The sequence below is a fragment of the Theobroma cacao genome, chromosome 2 (assembly GCF_053813885.1).
Source record: "Theobroma cacao isolate CCN51 chromosome 2, ASM5381388v1, whole genome shotgun sequence".
In the NCBI taxonomy this organism is placed as follows: Eukaryota; Viridiplantae; Streptophyta; class Magnoliopsida; order Malvales; family Malvaceae; genus Theobroma; species Theobroma cacao.
Window position 1 is genome coordinate 12,196,847 of NC_142640.1, and position 23,464 is coordinate 12,220,310.

The following is a 23,464-nucleotide window of genomic DNA, read 5'->3' on the forward strand; positions in this document are numbered from 1 at the left end:
TTGGTCTACTCATGTTTATTTTTGGATAAAAATAGATAACTTTATATGGGTAATTATTTCTGAAATCATCTTATCACGAGGTCCTTCTCTCACAATTTTCTCTAATATATATTTTCACTCATATTACTATAGGTGTTCGTTTTTTTAATTTTTATTTTCAATTATTTATTTTAAGATTAAAAAATATAAATTTTTAATATTAAATACTATATTTAATTACTTTAATCAAGTTAAGAACATTAACTTAAAATATTTCAATATTAAACTGTAATTTCATCTCCATATAATAGCTACGTTTTCTGTATTAAAACTTATTTCATTGTAATTATAATTTATATTTATAAATGCACATAAAAAATAAAAGATTAGAATTTTAATCAAAAACCTTACCCATACATTGATATATTAATTTATTTATTGGATTTATCTTTTGATTTATTTTATTCCATATGCTAGCCACGTCATTTATGTTAGAAATTATGTAATTGTAATAACAGTTTCTATTTAGATAAGTATATAAAAAATAGAATTTTCATCTTTTATCTCTTAGTTATACGTTGATTTGTTATTTTTTTTATTTAGTTATTTATTTATTTATTCTACTTCATATAATAGTTACTCATCCATGTTGAAAATTATTTAATTGTGATTATAAATTCTATTTATACAAATATTTCATAACAAAAATTAGAATTTTCATCAAAACTCTTATCCATGTGTTGATTTCTAATTTATTTATTTAGGGGAATGTGGTGATTTTGTAGACAATCAATCTAAAACTACTAGATGTTTGTCAAAAATTGATTAATTTATATTTTAAAATTGACAAAATTTAAGTAATTTTGAAATTTTAACTATATGAATGAATAATAATTTTTTAAAATTTTTTTGTAAAAAATTTATATTTTTACATACATCCGAGTATTCGGTTCATTAATTAGTGTATGATTTTTTATTTAAAAAATAAAATTTGAATTCTGTTCCTTTAATTTTAAAATTTTATATTTTTATATTATTGCAAAAGTATGATTTAATTGTCTGTATGTGGCTTTGTCACCTCAAATGCTTTAAAGGATAATGAATACATGTAGAAATAAAAGGCAAATTGTCACGACCCAAAACCTCCCTCGGGCCCATGACAACTGCCGCGAAGTCTCGGTAAACCTTCATTACCCGGTATATCCACCGAAACCTCGCAAGGCTCTTGCATCAGTTTTCCACCTCCCTTGTGAGCAATAGTTACTAAATATCGAGTTTTAAGAGAATAAAAACTATTTTAGATCGAAAACAATCAAAATAAAATTTTCGCCACATAGGGGTATTTTGATCATTTTTATCAAAAAAATTTCGAAACCTGATAAAAATACAACGTATGGTAGAAAATATCTATTGCTGATTTAAAATAAATTTTTGTAATCTAAATCATCCATTTAGAGTGAAAAGTTGGCTAACTAGACTAAATAAAAATATTTTATAATATATTTCATTTTCTTATAAAACAATTTTTATAGAACTATACATAAATAATTTTTGTAGCGTGAGAACAAAATAAATTCATACATACTATAATTTACAAAGTTATAATGTACAATAATAATTACAATGACAAGTGGCCCACAACTACACCAAGTGTTGGTGATAGTAATCTACTGTTTGTAAGATAGAGATGTCAACTGGAATCCTCGACAAAATAAGGTATCTACAAGCTACCACAAGCCTGAAATATTTGGAAAGGAGGTGGGTGAGATTTTGCAATTCCAATGAGTAAACAGACATTATCATAAATATCTAAAAGCGAGTAAAATGGAGGCAAGTTCAAACAACAAATCACAAACCATTTCATAATGTTTTCAATTTATTTCTTAAACCATAAAATATTTGTAATTTATCAAAATAGTTGTTAAGGCTTATAACTTTTTTTAAAAATAGGGCTCAAGCCAAAACTAGTCCTCGGGGATACTTTGACCGAGGCATCTAACCGAGTCTACCAAGGTTGTTAAGATATTTACATGTTAAACACATGTTAGTTTTGAAAACAAGCCGTTCTTTGGCGTTGGCCGAGTTACACATTCATGTGGGGTTCAACGTGAAATGAGCTCTAATACTACCTCGGGAGTTACCCTCTTTGCCTCTACTACTGAAGTAACTATATAACCGAGTTTACCGTGCTCCTCTAATAGGCAGTCCATGAAAACCCGTCACTGCAGTGACTAAACCCACCAATTTTAATAAAATTTCGACAGTATAACGTGGCTTTTATTTATTTACCCAGCTTGCATAATAAAAACAACTTACATAAATTCCCCATGCAATTTATCAAATATAGCCACCTATACTCATATTTCATAAGCCATTCATAGGAAAATATATATTTCAAAATAATTGTCAGCCTCCAATTACTCAATTTCATAATCAACACAATATATTTTTATTTGTCACATTTATTTCTAAAACATCAAAAATCCCGTTTTAATCTCGTTTTCATTTCATAAAATACATAAAGAGCATTTAAAAATAAACTCTAGATAATTTACAATAATAATAAGTTTACTCACCGTTTGTACAAATTAATTGATTTTTAGGTGCCCCGATCACTGTTCGTCGGGTATTACTTCCTTGCCTTTACCGGAAGGCTTTCCTCCTTAACACATTACAAAATTTACACAATTCACCACATTGATGCTAAATCACTATATAATTGACTTAAATCCTATACTAATGCATGGTATGAAATGCAATAGCCTAAAACGGCTTAAACGCGATATTAACCTGTTTTTGGCACTTTACCCGATAAATTGCTAACGCGTTCCATTTTAGCTCTAAATTGTCTCATTTTCTCTCCAACATTTCTAACCATTAAATATCAGCCAATAACCTTTTAAAATCACCAAAATCAGCTCACTTTCCTTCTTGAAAATTCGGTCAAAAATGGGACATTTACTCGATTAATTTTTCACTTTGTTTTTCCATCACATTTAACCATTTTTTTATCATTTTCTCTTCATTTCTCTTAGAATAAAAATCAGTTCATCATCATTGTACATCAATGCATATTCAGCCAAGGGTGGGTATTGTGAAAATTTCATGCTTTCTTGCCCAATTGAATTTCTATACATATTTAACTAACTAAAACTACCAATTTAACTAAATATCAAAACCTAAAAATTCCAAAATCTCTCCCCTAGAATTTCGGCCAGCCCTTGGTTTCACTTTTTGATCTCTCTCCTCAAGCATTCTTAATGGAAATAAAGGCATAGGAAAGGTAGAAATCAAGCTAAAATCGAAAAATCTTACCGTTAGATGCGTAAATGGACGAAAAACGCGATTTTCCGTTTGAATTTTCTAGTTTTCCTTTGTTTTTCTCTTTTCTTCCTTTCCTCTTTATTTTCTCTCTTGTTCTTTCCTTATGGCCGGCCAGCACTTAATATGGGGTTTAAATGGCTGACTTTTTATTAAAATAATATTAAATTATTAAAAAGTGCCATGTATCACTTTTTCATTGACTCGTTTTTAAAATTTCATCCATTTGTTTCCAAAATTTCACCATACACTTGTCCCACATATCCATAGCTTAGATAAAATTCTCAGACTTATCCAAAGTCTTGGTGGAGTAATTTTTGAAATTTACACTTTTGCCCCCGTAAAAGTGAAAAATTACATTTTTGCCCAAAAAACTGAAAAATTGCCCATAGACATATTTTTCATCCCTTATACTCATACCATTCCCCAATTTATCAAATTTGATTTAAATTCTCTCAAAATCTCAAATTTTGTCAGCGGGTGGCAAAATTTTGATTTTGCCCCTGAACATCAAAATTTCCAATTTTACCCCAAATGAACCTTCTAACTCCGAACAATCATTTTTAGTCATTCCTGGACTGTAAAATATTAAATTTCATCCTACGATTCCTATTTGAACTAGTTCGAAGTTAAGTCAACTCAAGTGTACTATTAGGTACAATACCGGGTTTCGTCTATTCTTAGGATTTTCCTAACGTAATAACATGCTACTCAATGCATATATGTCATGACATGTGTTTATAGGGTTGGGTTTTACACAAATAATATCAACATGAAAGAATTTATGGTATTTATCGAGCGGATAATCATAGGTAATGAGCTTTCGAGAACACAACATGTGAAAAATTCTGATGCAAGAGGGTGCAACAAGTGATAGCAGCACTTCATGACTTGGTGCATCCTTATGTGCATTTATATATGAATACGTTTTGAATATAAATACAATACAATATACTTAAGTTTTGTTATGAATTGTGGCTTGGGATGGCAAAACAAACTATTTTGGATGATTTTGTGCAACATTATTGACGGATTATTTTTAAAATTTTTGTTGTTAATAACTCGAGAAAGCCAACTAAATTCTATCGATAATTACTCGAGAGTATTCATAAAATTTCATCCATAATTTCTTTAATTTTTGATAATTTTTAATGAAAAATTCTATTTGATGATTTTGTTTAAAAATTTTTCAACCACTAGTAAGGGAGAGGGTAGTTCACCGCATCCTAAAATTTTTAAAATTTTTTTATTTATTATTATATTTTTTATTCAAGGACGGAAAATAGTGTACTTAGGGAGCCGTGGTTCTTAAAATTTTAAAACTTTTTATTTATTAAATATATTTTTTAATAGTCTTCTCCAAATAATTTTTTAATAATTAATATAAATAAAAAATAATAAAATAACCCACAAACTTACTCGATTTTACCTACATTGTTACATCTCTCCATACCTCTTTCTCTTTTTTTCTTTTTTGATCTTTTTTATTTTTTCTTTACTTTTTGCTCTATAATTTTATAACTCATCATTGAAGCATACTTCTTCATAAAAAAAGATATATTGTTTATTCCGCTTCATCTTTAATCCCTTAACAAAAATTGGTTTATTTCATCCTGACCAATTACGTTTATAGAGATAGACTTTTTGACAGAAAATTCGGTTGAAAATTGTTTCCAACAGATTTTTTATTTTTTCGAGGGGAGGTCAAATTTTTTGAAGTGATAATCAAACTCAAATAACTAACATCAGACGACAATCAAACATTCCAACCCGTCAACTATGACGAATGAAGCCAAATTGCAGACTCAAAAGGAACTATTTTAGTGGAAAAAAAAGATAAGGAAGCTTGACTAGACGACTCCAAAACAACAAATAATACATAAGGTTCAGATAAAGCAAGTATTTTAGTAGATCGAAGAACTTTACCGGAAAGAATTCTCCAGGGAAAATCCAGCCGAGAGAGAAGAGCACTGTAAAATGAACTTCCTTAGGCATTTCACTTCTCTTAAATTAAATTTTAAATCCAACATCAATTTACCAATTTCACATATCATCACACATTAATGGCTGTATGGTGAAGCATCAGCCTGGGGTGGTATATTCCCACCAGAGGCTCGGGCGAGGAAATGAATTGGCTTGAAACTGAGACAGATTACAAATATGGTCAACAGTATTACCAAAGGGGAAAGCCCAAAAAGATCCCAGCTGACCTGCTGAAGCATGAGATCAGTCGGTTCAAAGCTGGATAAATCATTGCTCCTTGGCAAAACAGAGAGAGGTTGACCAGTACCACGGCTGATGCTAAGGGATTTTGAGTCAAAGCGTTATATCTAGTCTAATTGGCTATAAAATCACCTGGTTTAATTCCATCCATCAATAATCAACCTGCTAACAGAGTTTCACAACATTAACACAAAAACCCAGAACTTTCCATGTTCAGTCTAACCCCATCAATTACTAGTATTTGATATACACGACTGAAAGGAGGAAACTCAAAGCATCATTTGACTAACCCCATAAACCAAACAATCGTTTCCTGCAGAAATTGGCATAAGATTGCAAAAGACAATACTTCAATCCAACCCAAAATTTTGCTGCTCACAATCTGACAAAATATACCAACAATCACAACGATTTTAATTCTATTCTTATGTTGCCATTCACTGGGGAAAAAAGACAAAAGGATAACTTCAATTCCCAATTGCCAAACTTACCAAAAAAAATCAATACAAGATTACCCTGCTAGTTTTTATTCTTCTTCTTTCTGAAAACATAAACATCGGTCTCCTCATAAGCGTAATCAGGGTGCAAATCCTGATGAGGAACCTTCTCGATCACGAAAACTTCCTCACACATCTCCCAAAACACCTTATCAGCTTCCGGAGATCTCAACTGGTACCCTAACAGAACCACCCCATCATCCGCGACTAACGCCTCCATGGCCCCCACTAAATGGCCCACCGATTCCTCGATGTATACCACGTCAGCCGCGATCACCACATCGAATGGGGGATTAACGGCCGTGATCTGATCCTTGTTGTTCCAATAGAGAATTGATGTCTTAAGGTTCTTGCCGAGTACGGGCTTGTTGCGTTTGAGGTTGTGTTTGAGTGCGGGCATGACAGGGGATATGTCGGTGAGGATGAGGTCTTGGAGACCGAGCAGGTGGAAGGCCATGCCGGCGGCTCCACAGCCTGTTCCTAGTTCGATGGCGCGGCGGCGGCGGCGGCTGTTGAAATCGAGGAGGTCGGAGTAAGGGGTTTTGTCGTCGTTGGTGGTGGGAGGGGAAGGTGGTGCCCAGCGCTCGGCGAATTTGGCGAGAACTAAGGAACAAGGCCAGACGGAGGTGCCCACGTGGAAGGAGGCGTTGTCTTGTTGGATAGAGAGGCAGGAATCGCGCACTTGCAGGTCTATTACCGGTGAGTCCGTGAACTTCATTTTTGCTTCTCCTTTCAGTTCAACGGCTCTATGTTTTGCCGTTATTTTAGTACAGTACTACTTTGTTTTCTGTTCTGACAAATGAGCTTGGGTTGGGTTTATGTGATTTGGATTAGAGACCAAGGAAAGGATCGAACAGCGATGCCTTGGGCTCAATCTTGGGCATGGCTTGGACTTTTGTGAGGATAAGCAACTGAAGTGGGCTGTTGGGTCTTTAGAAAGGAAATCCTCTTCCCTTTTGGAAACTAACATTTGGAATATATTCTTCTTAAATAGAAACTATATGATTACCAAGCAAGTAAAAGAGGGCCCAAGGGATAATCTTATGGGGAAAGGTGGTGTAAATGTTTTGCTTTTGAGCACAACGTTCTCTGTTTCTTGCTTTTAATGGTATAGTAAGCTTCACTTGAAGAAAAATAAACTGCCATTTTCTCTTTGCAAGAATTTTAGTATGAAAATAGTATCACATTATACCAAAAATCAGGCACTCCTTTCTCTTTTCTTTGCCTTTTCCTTTAAGCTTGTACAGTAAAAAAAAATAAAAATAAAAAAAGAAGAGAGAAAAGAGATAGTTGTGCTAACATATATAGTGTTACTTTATTCTAAATCCTACCCCACTTTTTAATAGATGGGATGTTTCATTTCCGCCAGTATACTCTTGTTTTGATTAGGTGGAGATATATGTTAATGCATGTCGACTCTTGACTTGTAATTTGGAAATATGTATTTCCATATGGGAAAAAAAGTGTAAATATCAAGAGCAAAGGGAAGCCGATATATAACTTCTCTTAGGCTACAATAAAAAGAAGGCGTGAGTTGGCCTTCATCTTGTTGTATCATTTTGGTCGAAACTTCAATTTGTCTAATAGATCGACCATCGGTATCACATGCCTTTGTCTCTTCTCTACTTTATTTTTTGGGGTTAAATTTTTTACTGTTTTAATGTATTCATGATCATACACAAATTTGAGTAAACCTGTCTTCTTCTTCTTCTTTTTTTCACTTTTAAGTTTCTTGTATTTTGAAGACTTTTTTTTTTTTGTTTATGCTATGAGAAACTATAGTCAAAATTTTACTATGGACAGAAATTTTTTTATTGTTGTGTGTCACTGAAATCACAACTCCCAAACTCACTAATTGCTACATATTCACAATCTCCATGCTATATATATGTATGAGAATTCATGATTAAAGTAAGATAAGAGATGCTGCTACTTTAGTTAGACCTTTAACAATTTATATTACAAGAATATACTCATACCTTTCTTGAAAATTTTTGTTTCTTTCTTTTTTGTTTTTCTGAAGTATGTTATTCATTGACTTATTAGATTAGCTTCAATAACCTAATTTAGAGAAGTTGCTTTTCAAAAAAAAAAAAAAAACTAATTCAGAGAAGTTAGTTGAGGATTGGGATGCTTCGTTTTATCTTAAATCAGAACTTAGTATTATATTTCTTTTGCTTTTGTGCCTATGGAGGAATCAATGATAGTCATGACAATGAGGTTTTCAAGAAAAAGAGATACTGTAAAATTAATTACTCAGATTGATTATGAAGGTTCGACCTTTTTTATTTATTGGATGCAAAAGTTGTTATTGAGAACAGGAGAAAAAGACTAAAGGTAACAAGGAGCTCATGACAGTGAGACTTTTATGGAGAGGATCCCCTTCGTTATCTTTACCTGTTTTTGGGGTTCAAGAGGACGTGGATTGAGTTTAATCAGTACTCTCAATCATTAATTTCTAGGAGAATTATTCTAGGACCTGCTTTTCTCAAGCAATTTACTAAAACCATGAACAAGTAAGGGATTTAGGAGCTGGCTGGCTAGTTTCCCATCTGATTCACTATGAGTTGGCAATTTCCATACCTACATCACACAATTATTCAACTCTTGAAACACACACAAATCAGTATGAAAAAGGAATATAGTTGTAGAATTCATTGCTTTAGTTAGCACATGAAGCATCAAATTAGCAACCCTTGGCAATTCCATCTCAAGAATTGCTTAAGTATTCGACTTATATATGTATGTATGTATATGCTTTAAAAAATTTACCACAGTTTTAAAAAATGTGTTGTTGAAAATCCAAAATATAAGTAAAACAGGTCCAAATATGGGGCCACAAGATATATATTATCCACATTATGTTGAACCAATAATCCACGAAGTAAAACTCTTATTCATTGTCCACTTGTTTGGCATGTCTTACTCTGACTGACCCCATTGTATTTTTGGCACCGGCCAAAAAGGCACGAGGGATGGTGCACACTTGATGACAATTTTTTTCTTTTCCCTTGACATTTTACCTATATATGATTATGACTATGTCCCAGTTAAAGCTAAGATTTTGGGACTTTGGTTTTTTCCCGGTGTACTCATTTCTCCTCCATGTCTGGTGTGTACCTTGATAGAGTCTTTTATAAAAAATTGTGTCTCATACCATGTAATTTAATTTACCATGCACAGATCAGTTTAGCAAAAGGGGACACATCATCAAGAGACCCCTTTTTTCCCCTTTAGCTTTTCTTCTTTTTCTTTTGCATTCCAGATGTTGGTTTACCCGATACACATACCACAAGACTTCAAGGAATAATGTATTGATTGCCCAAAAGCGTATAATTAAACACCTACTGAAATGAAAATATCATTCTATCCCAATCAATGAGGGGCTTCTACGTTAGATATCTAACAAGTAAATACAAGCACATCAATCGGTTAGTTTTATTGGGGAGACAGAAAAAGAGATTGATTGAAAAGCAAGATGATTTTAATTTATTACTGTAAATTTCTTAGGAACAAGATCAGTCCAACAATCAAAAGACACCAACAGAACCTGGTATTAAAGTCAGTCATCGACAACTCAGACATGCTGCCTACAGAATTAGTGTGCTTGTTAAGAAAAAAGAAATTGGAAGAAGTGGATATAATTAAGAATACAAACAGATAAATGTTTGTTTGTATTATTACTGTGAAATATTGAAGCTTTAATGCGCTTCTCTCCATTTCTTGCATGTCATAGTGCTAATCTTTTTGTTATGGTACAGTACATATATATATATGCATGGTTTGGTAAGGGAAAACATTAGATTATTTTAAGAAACAGCTCAAGGCCTGTTCGTACTAGAATTATCAAGCTTTTATGCATCTGGAAATACTCTTTTAAATCCAGTGTGACAAGACAACAACCACAATAGAGATGAAACAACGCAATAATGGAGCTCAAAAGGGGTTTTTGCTTTGCCCCCACCACTCCATTCCCTTTTATCAAAGTTAAAAGCCACAATTTTTAAAGGGATCAGCTTTCAAAGGTTCAAGAGAATATGCATGGATCTCCTCCTTCATCCTTCAATAGTTCTCCAACCAAACTTTTAGCCTCCATCAAGCACTCAATGCCACTTTTCTTCCCTGCAAAGTCTCCAAATACTAAACTCTGTCACTCCCTTTCCCTTTCCATCTCTCTGACTCCACATCCAACTCCACTTTTATTATCATCCAAGCTTTCCATCAAGAAAATATGCAGACTCTTGAAATTTCCCATGCCATGTCATATCCATCCATTGATTGAAGATGGGTGACAGATGGCTTGTACACCAACACCCAAAAAATCTCTTGTTTGTCCTCCAGTACTATCTTCATTCTGCGTGTGTCGGCGTTTTGCAGGGTACATTTGCAATTGATTCAAAGTGGAAATATCATTTGCTGAATTTTCTAAATCACTTCCTAGAGTAGTTGCTGGTGTGTTTGAACCATACAGACCACTATACTTGTTTCCATCTTGAACTTGACTGCTGCTGCACTTCGTTGCGAAGCTTCCTAGGAATGATGTGTCAGTTGAAGTTGCTCCAATTTGGGCGGCTTTCTGCAATAAAGCTGTGGCGGACATATTTGCGGATGGTGTTTGATGAGAGTGGTGTTGGGTGCTAAATAATGAAGGAACACTCACAAGCTGAGGTCCATTTTCCTTGACATTGTTCAAAGGAAGTGAAGTGCTAGTTATCTCTTCAGCGTTACACGATGAGACCTTATTTCCGAACACCCAATTTAACGGATAATCAGATGCAGGAGCATTCGAGGTTGAAACTAGAGGATCACTGTATATAGATCCCGAATTCACAGAACCAAATTGATGTATCTCTTGGAGACTTTTGCCAATTGCATCATGGCCTTGAGATGCTTGGCCCATCCATAAGGAAAGTCCACGTCTAGTTTGATCTAATGTTTCATCATTGCTTGAAATCGGTTTGAAAATGGATGAAAAATGTTGCGCCATGCCTGGTCCTAGCGGATTCCCCATAAGATGATAATTGATATTGCTAGTGGCCAAGCTGTGCATGTTGGAAGCTGCATTTACTCTAGCTGTTTCCTCAGCCAAGGCATCACAGAAAGCCCTATGTGTGATGAAGCTATCTCTCCTGCTCACACAAAATTCATAAACAGTGTCTCAGATAAATGGAGGATAACTAAACGGAAAACGGCAAGAAGTAACCCTCTAAGGGTTTATTATTTAGTGAGAGAAGTCAGATTAATTGGGTTAACACGTCAAACTCAAGAAACCAAGAAAAAAAGATCATCTTTTTATAAACAGATGTATTAGCGGATAAAAATCAACATTATATATGTTTTCTTAACCATATATCGTGCTCTTAACTCTTTGTCTTTACTTCCGCTTTTTCTTTTCTCTCCCAGCTAAAGAGAGGGACAGAGGGCGGTGTTTCTATAGCCTGTCTGTCACACAGGCAAAGACAGTAACAGCCACAAAAAAAAAAAAATCATTGTCAGGGCTTCATTTTTTCTATGTTGATTCTAGTCTTTACGGAATTTTGATTAACACTGTTGCACGAAGAAAGCGATGCTTTATCGTCTATCACACAGACAGAACTACCAGAACCACAAAAATCACTTTCTTGCCCTATTCACCCTTTTGTTTTTTTTTTTCCTTGTTAATATATTACTGCTACGAGTATTAGTTTTCGTAAAATTCGCTATACTGGAAATTCGTTAGCAATGTATCACCTTGAAAATAGAGTACCACAGTCGCATTTGTACTCCCTGGTGCCGCAGGTTTTTGAGTGTGCTTTCCAATCTGACTGCACAGCGTATCGCTTTGAGCACTTCTCACACTTCCACTTCTTCTCTCCATGCTTCCGACAAAAGTGTTTCTTTATACCAGTTAGGTCCCCGAGAGCCCTTGAAGGATGGTGATGCACGCAGCTCTTTTCAGGGCAGACGTAGACGCGCTTTCTAGCTTCTTTTGTGGTCCTTTGCTTGAGCTTCCACGGAAGGTTATGGCCTCGCCGATGAAGTTGAAGGTTTTGATCCCTTTGGAAACCCTTACCGCATATTTCACACAAAAATCTGTTGGTTGCCATCAGAGTCTTTGGGGACAAGGCAATAACTTCGGCTTCAGGATCTGATAAAACCCATATTGTCATGTGGAAAACACACGGTAATTTAGTTATAAACCTGAACAACTTTGAATATACCCATCTGATGATCATTATGAATCTTTCAGAGAAAGATATAGGAAAACGGTAAGCTTTAAGAGAATAAAGCTTTGAGGAATAAAAGGTATATATATACTTGCCTGGTGTTCCTGGTAGGTTTCTCTTCTTCTTTGCAAGTGGAGGATTGGATCCAGCTATAGGATTTTGGACAAAACCATTTGAAATCGATTCTTCTGTCATCTGCTCTAACATCTTGTTAAGCTTTCTCTCTTCTTCTCTTGACTCAAATCTATGAAAGAAACCCAGAAAAGTTAAGATAAGCTAACGAAAAGGACTATTAACGTTGTGGTTAAGAGAAACTCAAGAGACTGAGTATTTTTCTTATGGGTTCTCAACCCTAACACAATAAGCTGATATATGCAAGGAATGGATCTCTCCTTCCTCTCTCTCACAAAAAAATGTGCAGTGAGTTTAATTATAATTACTTGCTTTTAGGTGGAATATAATACTAGTATTTTTTTTTTTTTTATGAGAGGCGGTGAAAAGTTAAAGTTGGGAGGGTAAGGAAGGAGGTTGAAGAAAGAGAGAGAAGAGGGGTGGGCGAAAACCCAAAGGTGCATGATGACACATATGATGAGGTCGGAAGAAAGCTAATCTCTATGCTTTTTCCATTTGGAATGATTATCTCATAATTCGTATGCTTTTCGTTTTACCATTTTTCTAATCTCTGGTGCCCTTCCAATCCGCCATTTTTAAATGCACATCCATAATAAATAAAAGAAAATGCATTGTATATCGTTTCAAATATTTGAGAAACCAGCTGAAGAATCCTAGTCCATAACTGAATCACATTTCACCCTTCAGAAGCCCAGCCATTCCCCTTAAAGAGTAAAACCACTGTTGGTTGGTTCTCAGGCTAAGCAAAGTTTACTTGTGGAAAGGAGCAAGGATTCTTTTCCTTTCCAGATTTAAAAGAAAGATAAGCCATCAATCAAATGAGAAATGCATCTCATCACATGGGAAGAAGCCGTAGGGCAATCTATGTTGCTTGGTGCTGCTTTCTTCTTCAAACAGTTAAAACTTCCCTTAAAGTTAAGAAAGCAGTGAAAAAGTTGTATTTATCACCAGAATCTAAAACCAAGGAGAGGTTTGGTAGATGGTCCACTTATCACCGACTTATTTAAGCATTTTCATAATACAATGATAGAGGCTGGGGAAAAAAAATGGCGCTGTGTTTGTCAAAAAGATGAATTTAACAATAATGAAAAGTCCCTAAATGAGTGTGACATGTAAGAGATGCCAAACCAGTCATGACACTTTATTTTGTTCCTCATTTTCAACGAAAGTAAAAATCTTTTGGGTCTTCAGCCTAGCCAAATAGTCAAAGTGAAATTAAGTTGGAGGCATTTTCCAAAGAAGATTGAGGCCACCTATTTATAAACTCAACTCATCACATGGCCATATATTTGTTTGGCTTGAATCATCCTTTTCTACATCAGATGGTTGCTATAGGCTTAGCTCTATAATCACTTGGTTCTCTCACAAAATCTGCCATGCACGTGCCCAACTGTAAGCAAGGTAAATCCAGGAGAAACGACGAAACAAACACACAAAAGGGAATAATCGTCGGATGACAGATTTGTAACCCACTTGGCTCAATTTTATTACTGTTAGAGTTTATTTCAATTATTGATGAGTGAAACTGATGGAAGCAACATAGAGAAATTTAGCTAGGAACAGAAACTTGTTTGGAAAGTCTGATTGGTTGGTTTTTACTTGAATGGTAGATGACCATAATCAACTTTTTTACTTTCACTTTTCCGCAGCTCCGTCTCTTTGCTTTTGATTTGATGGATTTTGGTACAGATTTCTGCTTGAAATCAGGTCTTTAACATGCATCCGTGGATTGCGTCGGACTGTGAATGTATTGCTTGCACTTTATTTAGTATGAAGAAAGCATTGTATGTTGTATACCATAAGAATTCCAGGGTAGCAATTTGCTCTTTACTGTCCAATCATGAATTATATTCCTGTATGGGCTTGGTCATTAGCATTGCAGCAAAGTAGAAGAGGGAAAAGAAAAAACGATAAGCCTAGGGTAAAATGCCTCGATAAAGGCACTGAAATTTTGGGATGGCCTGATCAATGGGCGCCTTTTCTGATAGTAACAATAATAATAATAATATATTAGTACTAATTGTATAGTGTGTATGGCAGGGAACAGGGTTAAAAGACCGCGAGCTGACAAAGGCAGTGAATTTTTGGAAGTGTGAGCAGTCGTCTCCTAGTGGGCTGACTTTTCCTGCTAACCCCTTAATCATAATCTAATCATGTTTTGCTTTCCGCCTTTGTTTAGTATATAACCTTTGGAGTTTTGCTGTTGAACCGTGGCCGCACCAGAATATTCTCTCCTTCTCCAACACTCCTAAATAAAAGGCTTCAACTTTCAAGGTTTGGTTTTCAGATTCCTATTCAAACCCCACAACCCTCATCTCTCTCTCTCTCTCTCTCTCTCTCGGTTTGGGGTTTAACACCCAAAAAAATAAACGAAAAAAAAAAAAGGCCCTGACAAATTGACATTAATACATGTCTATGTTAGAAACCATACTACTTTGAAACGGAAGAGTTTGGGGACAAGCAAAATGTTGTCACCAAGGGCCTATTTGTTTCTCTCCTTGTCTTCTGCTTTGAAAAACAAAGGGGATGACTAGTTGTTCGGTTTATATTCAAACAATCATATCCCAAATTAACTAGTCTCCAAATTCAAAGCATGGATATGTCCCAGCTCCTAATCACAGTTTCACCATTCCTCATCCTTTGCATGTTTATTTCTTACTCAAGCATTAGGTATTGTGTTCGCAAATTAAATGAATAAGTGCATGCTGAGCATTATGTAATATCTTTCTGGTAATTGACCATCCAAAGAAAAAATTGTCTGTCGTTTAGCCTAAAACATCTTTCGACCTTGTCCAAATTAGATACAACAGAGGATAAGTATTATAGTATATAAGAAAAATCAAATGCATAGAGCTAGTTTAAGGCACTTGGGCATCAATTTCAAAATTACTTTTGAAATTTAGTGATTGCCTGTAATTAACTATGCTTAATTAATACATAAAGTATCAAAGTTAATTAATTTCTTGTAATTAGCCATGGCAGCAAACTAATTGAAGTTTCAAGGGCAATATTGGGAAAGTAAATGTTGAAATTTTAATTTTGAGGAGGAATTAAGTTAGTTTTTTTTTTTAATTTCTTTTACTTTTGAAAAATAATTATAGTATATGATATATCCCTAAAGGACGGCAGATTTGGATCTAAGAATCCATTACAGAACCCACATGCTTTGGTTTATAAAAGTTGGAGAATATATGCCTTTTCACAAACCCTGTTTTTATTCTTTGTAATCTTTATATTTATTTTTCTTCTTTTCTCCTTAATTTTCTAATTATTTTGCAGTACATATGGCACAACCTAGATGGTCTCCCCTTACATTTAATCTAACCTTTTGATAACAGGCATTAAAAAGGCAATATATGAATATTCTTTTGGATTAGAGGTGCCTACTTTATGTTGTGATAATAATGGTAACTAGGACTCTCCCTCTTCTCTTGAAACAAAAGCCTCGCGAAATTATTATTTATGTTTGATGTACTTACCATGAATTATATGTATATATGCAGCCTCTTCTTAATTCCTCCGCATTTCAATTATTTGTGCAGTTTATTAATTTTATTTCTAATTTATTGTCGTGGTTAAGGAGGAAAAATAGGCACACAAAAAATTAATTTTAAGCACAGCAAATTTTTTTTTTGGAAAAGCATTAAATTAGGTTTCATTGCTCATAAGGAATTAGTATACAAATCTATCCTTTTAAGGTAGTGGAACAGCCATCTAAAACAGGACATATGTACCCTATCATGTCTTGTTCTGTTTGAACAAAATTTAGAACCAAAAACGACCATCCTCCTGCTTGCAGTTGCAGGTTTAGATCAACCTAAGAGCAGACTGTCTCATGGAGTAGAACAGGGCCATCCTACCACAACCAGGATTCCGCAAAACTTAATCACATGAAACACCTATTAAAGAGATTACGAAACAATGAAGCCTGGGTATAAAAATACGAGAGATAAGTATAATATAAAATATTAATCGGAATCTGTTTTCTTTTTCTTAATTTTGAAGTTGTATCTTATTTTTTTTCTGTTCCAAGTGTAACCTAAAATGGTAGCCTTTGGTACATTTGGTCAGGTAGAGAAAGGAAAGGAGGGATTAGAATCTTAGACTTGTGGACTCCTTTGAAGTAGAAGTAACTTGTCTTAATGCAGCTGGGGTGGACAACTTGTCTAGTGGTGATAAAAGGAAAACCTGATCCTCCTGCTCCATGAATGCAAGTTTCGCATCGAAGACGACAAATAGTTGTCTAATGACTCACCCTTTCTCATCAAACACAGACATTATAGAGATATGATGAAGACTAAAGCACGTAAGTGTCACCTAGTGGATGATCATTAATGGATTGCTTTGTTTTCACTTAGATTGACCAAGCCATTTCCTTTTCACTGCTCTTTCGTGGACTCCCCCTTTCAAAAAGATTTTGAATAACATCGCATGCTGTTGGGACTTGGGAGAAATACTTAATTAAATTGTTCAGTATTTATATATAAATAATTACTTAATTAATTAATCAAGTAGCTGTCATTTTGTTGAGTGTGTGCAACTATATTTAAATTATTATTATTATTACAAATGCAGATACAAACACCCAGATAAAAACAAGTACAATAATTTTGGGTGCATGCTAAAGTGCTTCTTCATGACGGTTTTTTATGTAATAAGTTTCCATGCATTATCTTGTTTGCTTCTGATTGGAGCTGCGGCTAGCATATAGCATTCTGCTTAAGAAACATGGAGAAAAGACCCAAATTTACAAGCTTGGCTCAATCAGACCAAAATGATAATTATGTACTCATGCAATGCCATATAAGAAGATCAAAGATTCTGTTCTGTTTTTGGCTTTGGAAAGAAAAGCTAAAGCACACCCCACTCCGGCTCCCTCTCATAAAGGGTCATCAAGCATAGGTAGCTGCCGTCCTTTTTGGTTTTTTTTAAGAGAACAGGGTAGGGACTAGGGACTAGGGACGAGGGACCATCCATTTTTATTTTATTTATATAATAGCACGAGTACACCATATACAGAGAGAAAGAGAGGGAGTAGAGCAAATAATGCCTAAACGCAAAAGAATTTAATGCTACTTAAGTATTGAGCATATCCTGCCTAAACAAGATTAATGTTCATTTAAAAAGGTTGATGAAATAAACAAGCTGGGCGTGGTAGCTTAGAGAAATTAATTAAAACAAGGTCGCCATCAAACTTGCGAGCACTTAAAAGTTCCACTCAGGGGCACTGTGACATATGGGCAGATTTTTTTGTTTGGAGACTGTATAGCCATGAACAATCATTGAGTGATTGGAGTGTTGGGATTTAGAGAGAGGGAAGAAAGAAAAGACAAGATTTCATTCAAAGCCTCCCCTTTGATAAAGGAATTCCAAAATCAGGCCCATATCTGCCACTACGTTTTATATATCACTACCACCTGCATCAAAGCTTTTGACTAATAACTACAAGGTAATTCATTTGGTAGAAAAGTGGTCTAATTTCCTCAAGGTTGTCTTTATCATAATTAAATAAATAATGCAAACTTTTAATCTAATCAATTGGAAAATTTAAAGTTTCAAACCGGTCAAAAAGAATTCAATGGATTCCAATGTTTCAATGCACCGACGAGACTTGGCAACTTGAAAATGAAAAGGACTTTAAAATTTAATTTTCAGAAACATTTTTGTTATATCTAAAGGCAGTGCTTATGTAATTTACGATTTACTAATAAAGCAGTAATTAAATAATTAATCTCTCCAATAAGTGGAAAAAAGGCCAAAAGAAAAAAAAAAAGCCGCAAAGATGAACGTGACTCTCCCATGCAACCAATGGCAAAAAGAAAAAACGTCAGTTAAATGTGTTTCCCAACAACTAATGTTCCACAACTTGTTTTCCCCTTCAACTATAAGTCGTAGGTACGACTACGGCGTTTCTTAATTACTAGGACAATTTTAAGAAAATTTTGGACTTTGCATCAAAGTCAGAATTCTAGGGTTTTACAATAATGAAAAAATCTTTTTAACTTTAACAAGTAATATTTAAAAAATTCATTAAATTATTTAAAATAAACTCTTACTTTTTTATTACATTCAATTTGTTGTGAAATATAATTTTGAAAGAGGATATTAAAGAGAAGTAGTAAGACTGTAAGAAGATCTACTATTTCATTTTTTGTTTCAGTATCTCTACCATCAACTGCAATGCCTCTATTTATAAGCACACATAAGTGGAGGGGAAATGAATTTATATAAATAAAGATAATAAACTTAATGGATATGGATGTACATACATTAGATGTAATCAGGAGATAGGAATGTATTAACATAAATATATACATTGGAAATGGGGAGATACATTAGGTATTATGAAATACAATGAATATTTACATATTTCATAACACTCCCCCTTAAATGTCCATTGTATTGCTTCATTCAAAACCTTAAGCCAGAAAAACCCACTAGAACAAAAATCGATTAGAAGGAAAAAAGAGTACAGTGTATGGTCCATAATTGTTCCCCCTCAATTGAGCCATATTGCCACTTCTGGGGCAAATTAATCTTTTATCTTGTTAACTTTCAGCATTCCAATGCTATACAATAATTTCTCAATTGTTGACGTCAATAATAATTTGGTAAAAAGATCTGCAAGATTATTGGTGGATCGAATTTGTTTAAAGTCAACTTGTCGACTTTCTTGGAGTTTGTGAGTAGAGAAAAATTTTGATGAGATATGCTTGGTTCTATTACTTTTAATATATCATCCCCTGACTTGTGTAAAGCAAGCAACATTATCTTCATAAATTATAATGGGAGAATTTGTAATCGGTGTTAAACAACAAGAATTACGAATATGCGTTATAATGGATCTCAACTAAATACACTCTCTTCTTGCTTCATATAGAGTGATAATCTCGGAATGGTTAGAGGATGTAACTACTAGCATTTGCTTAGTAGAGCGCCAAGAAATGGCGGTGCCGTTATAGCAAAATAAGTAACCGATTTGGGAGCAAGCTTTGTATGGATCATATTTATATCCCGCATTAATGTATCTTACTTAAACCAAAGTTAGTGGAATCCTTAGATTAATATAATCCCAAATCTATGGTTCCTTGTAGATAATGGAAGACATGTGTATTCCATTCTAATGTCACTAGGTTGATTTAGAACTAAAACGTGCCAACAAATTTACAGCAAAAGCGATATCCGATCTCGCACATTATGCCAAGTACATCAAAGCCCCAATTGGATTGAGATATGGTACTTTAGGATCAAGTATCTCCTCATCAGGTTCTCTAAGACGAAATGAGTCCTTTTAGGGATCAATAAACCTTATAACCATAGGGGTGCTTAATGGGTGAGCTTTGTCCATGTTAAAATGTTTAAGCAATCTTTCAATATATACTGACTGATGGACAAATATACCATTTGCGTTGTGCTTAAGCTCTAGACCAAGGCAAAGTTTGGTTTTACCCAAATCTTTAACTTCAAACTTCTTTTTCAAATGTTCAGCAGTTTTAGATAACTCTTCTAAAGTTCTAATCAAATTCATATTGTTGACATAAATTGCTATAATAGCAAATCTGGTTTTTGATTTAATAATAAACACGCATGGGCAGATAGGATCATTTTTGTACACTTCCTTGACTAGGTACTTGCTTAAATGTTGATACCGCATATGACCGGATTGCTCTAACTCATGCAAAGATCTTTGCAATTTTATTGAGAATAAGTTACAGGAAGTGTATGCTTCAAGCATTTTGAATCTCTCAAAAATTTTCATATAAATATCGGAGTCTAATGGACCATATAGATATGTTGTTACAACGTCCATAAGATGCATTTTTAGTATTTCAAAAACTATTAAGCTAATAAGGAAATGAAAGGTGATCATTTCCATCACAGGTCTCATCATAATCAATCTTAGATTTTTGAGAGAAGTCTTGGGCAACGAGTTGAGCTTTATACCTCACAACCTCGTTTTTCTTATTTCGTTTTCAAACAAAGACCCATTTGTATCCAACGGGTTTTACATTATAAGGGGTTCGAGCTACAGTCCTAAAAAACATCTTATTTAGTTAAGGAAGTTAATTCAGCCTAGATTGCTTCCTCCCACTTAGGCCAATCATGCCTTTAGTGACATTCGATAATAGATCGCGGTTCATAATCATTGTTTATAATCTCATGAGCAACTAAGAGTGCAAAAGCATCACAATGATTATCTCATTTCGATTTCAATCTCATTACAATATGTAATGGAAACCTTAGTATTCCCAAGGTCAGTGGTCTTTTCATGGATTTGTGCCTTTTCAAGGGTAATAAGCTCTTTTGGAGTAAGCTCAACACCAGACTCTTCTAGAATGGTTTCCTAATTCCTCCTCTTTAGTTTTTGATAAACAATGTCTTTTGATCCTATTGGTCTTCCATGCTTCAAGCGTGAACCATTTTGATCCATTTCACCTGTTCTTTAGGAACAACAATCCTAGCTGGAGCATTCACAGTTGGAATATAAGACTTTGTAACTTTAGCAGCATCATTAAATGCGTCAGGAAGTCTATTGGCAAGTGCTTGTAAATGGATTATACGTTGCACCTTATTTTCACATTTAGGAGTTTTTGGGTCTAAATGTGATAGGTTTTTCTCATTCTAGGAGAATATCTTAATTGGTTTATACTTCTTAGTTATGGAAGCCTTAGGTGTCCCAATCGATGAAAATACTGTTTCATCAAAATGACAATCCATGAATCTAGCAGTAAAAAGATCATCTATTGTTGGTTCCAAGAACTTAATAATGGATGGTGAGTCAAACCCAATGTAAATGACCAAACGGAGTATGGGACCCATTTTAATCATTTTTGACAGTGTTATAGGCACCTGCACAGTGCAACCAAAGGTGCATAAATGTGAAATGTCTAGTTCATAGTCTAGAACCAATTGCATAGGAGATTAGCAGTGGGGCGCAATCTAATTAGTGTCGTTGCATGCAAAACAGCATGACCTCATGCTGAATAGTTGAGCTTTGTTCTTATAATAAAGTACGAGCTATAATTTAGATGCGCCTAATCAAGGATTTTGTCAATCCGTTCTAAGTATGAACATGTGGAATCGAGTGCTCAACCTCGATTCCTAGTGAAGCACAATACGCATCAAAGTTATTAGATGTAAATTCACCAGCATTATCCATCCTTATGCTCTTGGATAATTAGGAAATGTGCCTGGAGCTTTATAATCTGTGTAAGCAAACGTGCAAAGGCGACGTTGCGCATAGATTACAAGCAAACATGGAACCATCTATAGGATGCGTCCACCAATACCATGAAATATCGAAACGACCTACTTGCTGGTTGTATTGGTCCACAAATATCACCCTGGATCTTTGCAAGAATGAAGGAGATTCAAGATTTACCTTTGTCATAAAAGGTTTAGTAATGAGTTTTCCTTATGAACAAGTTCCACAAGAATAATCTTTATACAATAAACCCTTTTTATCCTTTAAAAAGTGTCCTCTAGTATTTTGGATTATCCTACATGTCATCATAGCTCCCAGGTGACCTAGACAATCATGCCAAAGTTTAAATTCATCAGGATCTACCAGTTTCCTAAACATGGTAGCATAGGATTTAACAGATCTAATTGTGAGACAATACAATCCTATAGTTGAAGCTTCCAACTTCTCATGGATGGTTTTCTAGCCCATCTTATAAGAAGTGATGTAGAGACATTCTTTATTTTGTTCATAACTTGTCTCAAGATGGTACCCATTATGGCGTACATCTTTGAAGCTAAGTAGATTCCTCTTTGATCTACTGCTTAGCAATGCATCCTTGATATGCAATATAGTGCCATTTGACATAACAATTGTCGAATTTTCGAAGCCATCAATAATCCCAATGGGACCTGATATTGTATGGATATTTGCCTTAAGCAATGTCACACTTGAGAAAAAGTTCTTGCTAGGAAGTATGGTATGTGTTGTTACACTATCAAGCAAACATACATATTTCTTTTTCTCGGTGATTTTCATTTGCACTTGTATTGACAACTTTAAATGTCAACTACAGGGATTCTCAGAGACTCACCGTCGCTTCAAGGCATGAGAAAAGGGTCAAGGTCCATTGCTGGCTTTAGGTTGATTGGACAATATACAAAATTAAAATCTAAGTGATTGAAGAATAAAAAAAAATTACCTTCTTAGTTAGTTAAAATCTCATGTTGATAACGTGTTGTGAAATATAATTTTGAAAGAGAATATTAGAGAGAAGTAGTAAGAAGGTAAGGAGATCTTCTATTTCTTTTCTTGTTTCAGTATCTTTGCCATTAGCTATAATGCCTTTATTTATAGGCACACATAGGTGGAGGGGGAATGAATTTATATAAATAGAGAGAATGAACTTAGTAGATAAGGATGTACATATACTGGATGTAACCAGAGATAGAGATGTACCAACATAAATATGTACATACATAAATATGTACATTAGTTATGGAGAGATACATTGGGTATTATGAAATGCAATGGATATTCACATATTTTATAAAAATTTTTATATTTTTATTTTGAACCAAATACATTTTCATGTTTAATAGTTGATTAGTTGTTATTAATCAAAATATTAATTGTTATTTTATGTCATGTAACATTGATGTAATATGTTGACAAGTGACATGGTCACGTGTTATTTTTCACTCTCTATATTTGTGTCATGTAAGTATAAAATGATAAATTACATTTTAATTAATAATAGTTAGTTAACTATTAATGATAAGAGTCTATTTGTTTCAAATAAAAATATGAAAACCTAATTGTATGCAAAAAAAAATTAAAAATTTATTTAAAATTTGTTAAATAGTTCAGCAATTTATTGAAATATTATACATAAATTGAATGGCTAATTTTAATCTGTCTCATGCAACAATTATTATTTAGTTTACAACTCAAATAACATGGCTCAATTAATTTTGCATGACTGTAAAGTTGATTAATTGGCAAAAACTAGTTAAGGAAAAACCAAGTGTTAACCCAAATGCTTTTCATTCATTTTCTGCGCGTCTGATAATTGGGCCACGAAGGCCCATTCTATTAAAATAGAAAAACCACAGCGGGTCAGCGCTCTATACTTCTTTGGGCCT

At 34.2% G+C, this 23,464-nt stretch overlaps 2 protein-coding genes across 2 annotated transcripts; both read right to left on the reverse strand.

The window, feature by feature from the left end:
• Positions 1-5,373: 5,373 nt before the first annotated feature.
• Positions 5,374-6,826, reverse strand: LOC18608781 (S-adenosyl-L-methionine-dependent methyltransferases superfamily protein). The gene has a single exon (XM_018114536.2). It carries the CDS (start codon positions 6,736-6,738, stop codon positions 6,043-6,045), a length of 696 nt encoding a protein of 231 aa, XP_017970025.1. The 5' UTR covers positions 6,739-6,826; the 3' UTR covers positions 5,374-6,042.
• A 3,263-nt stretch (positions 6,827-10,089) lies between these two features.
• NUC (C2H2-like zinc finger protein) lies at positions 10,090-12,794 on the reverse strand. Its single transcript, XM_007043644.3, has 3 exons — positions 12,322-12,794; positions 11,751-12,147; positions 10,090-11,149 (listed from the first exon to the last, which is right to left on the reverse strand). Exons 1-3 carry the CDS (start codon positions 12,431-12,433, stop codon positions 10,282-10,284), a joined length of 1,377 nt encoding a protein of 458 aa, XP_007043706.2. The 5' UTR covers positions 12,434-12,794; the 3' UTR covers positions 10,090-10,281.
• Between the last annotated feature and the right edge of the window lie 10,670 nt (positions 12,795-23,464).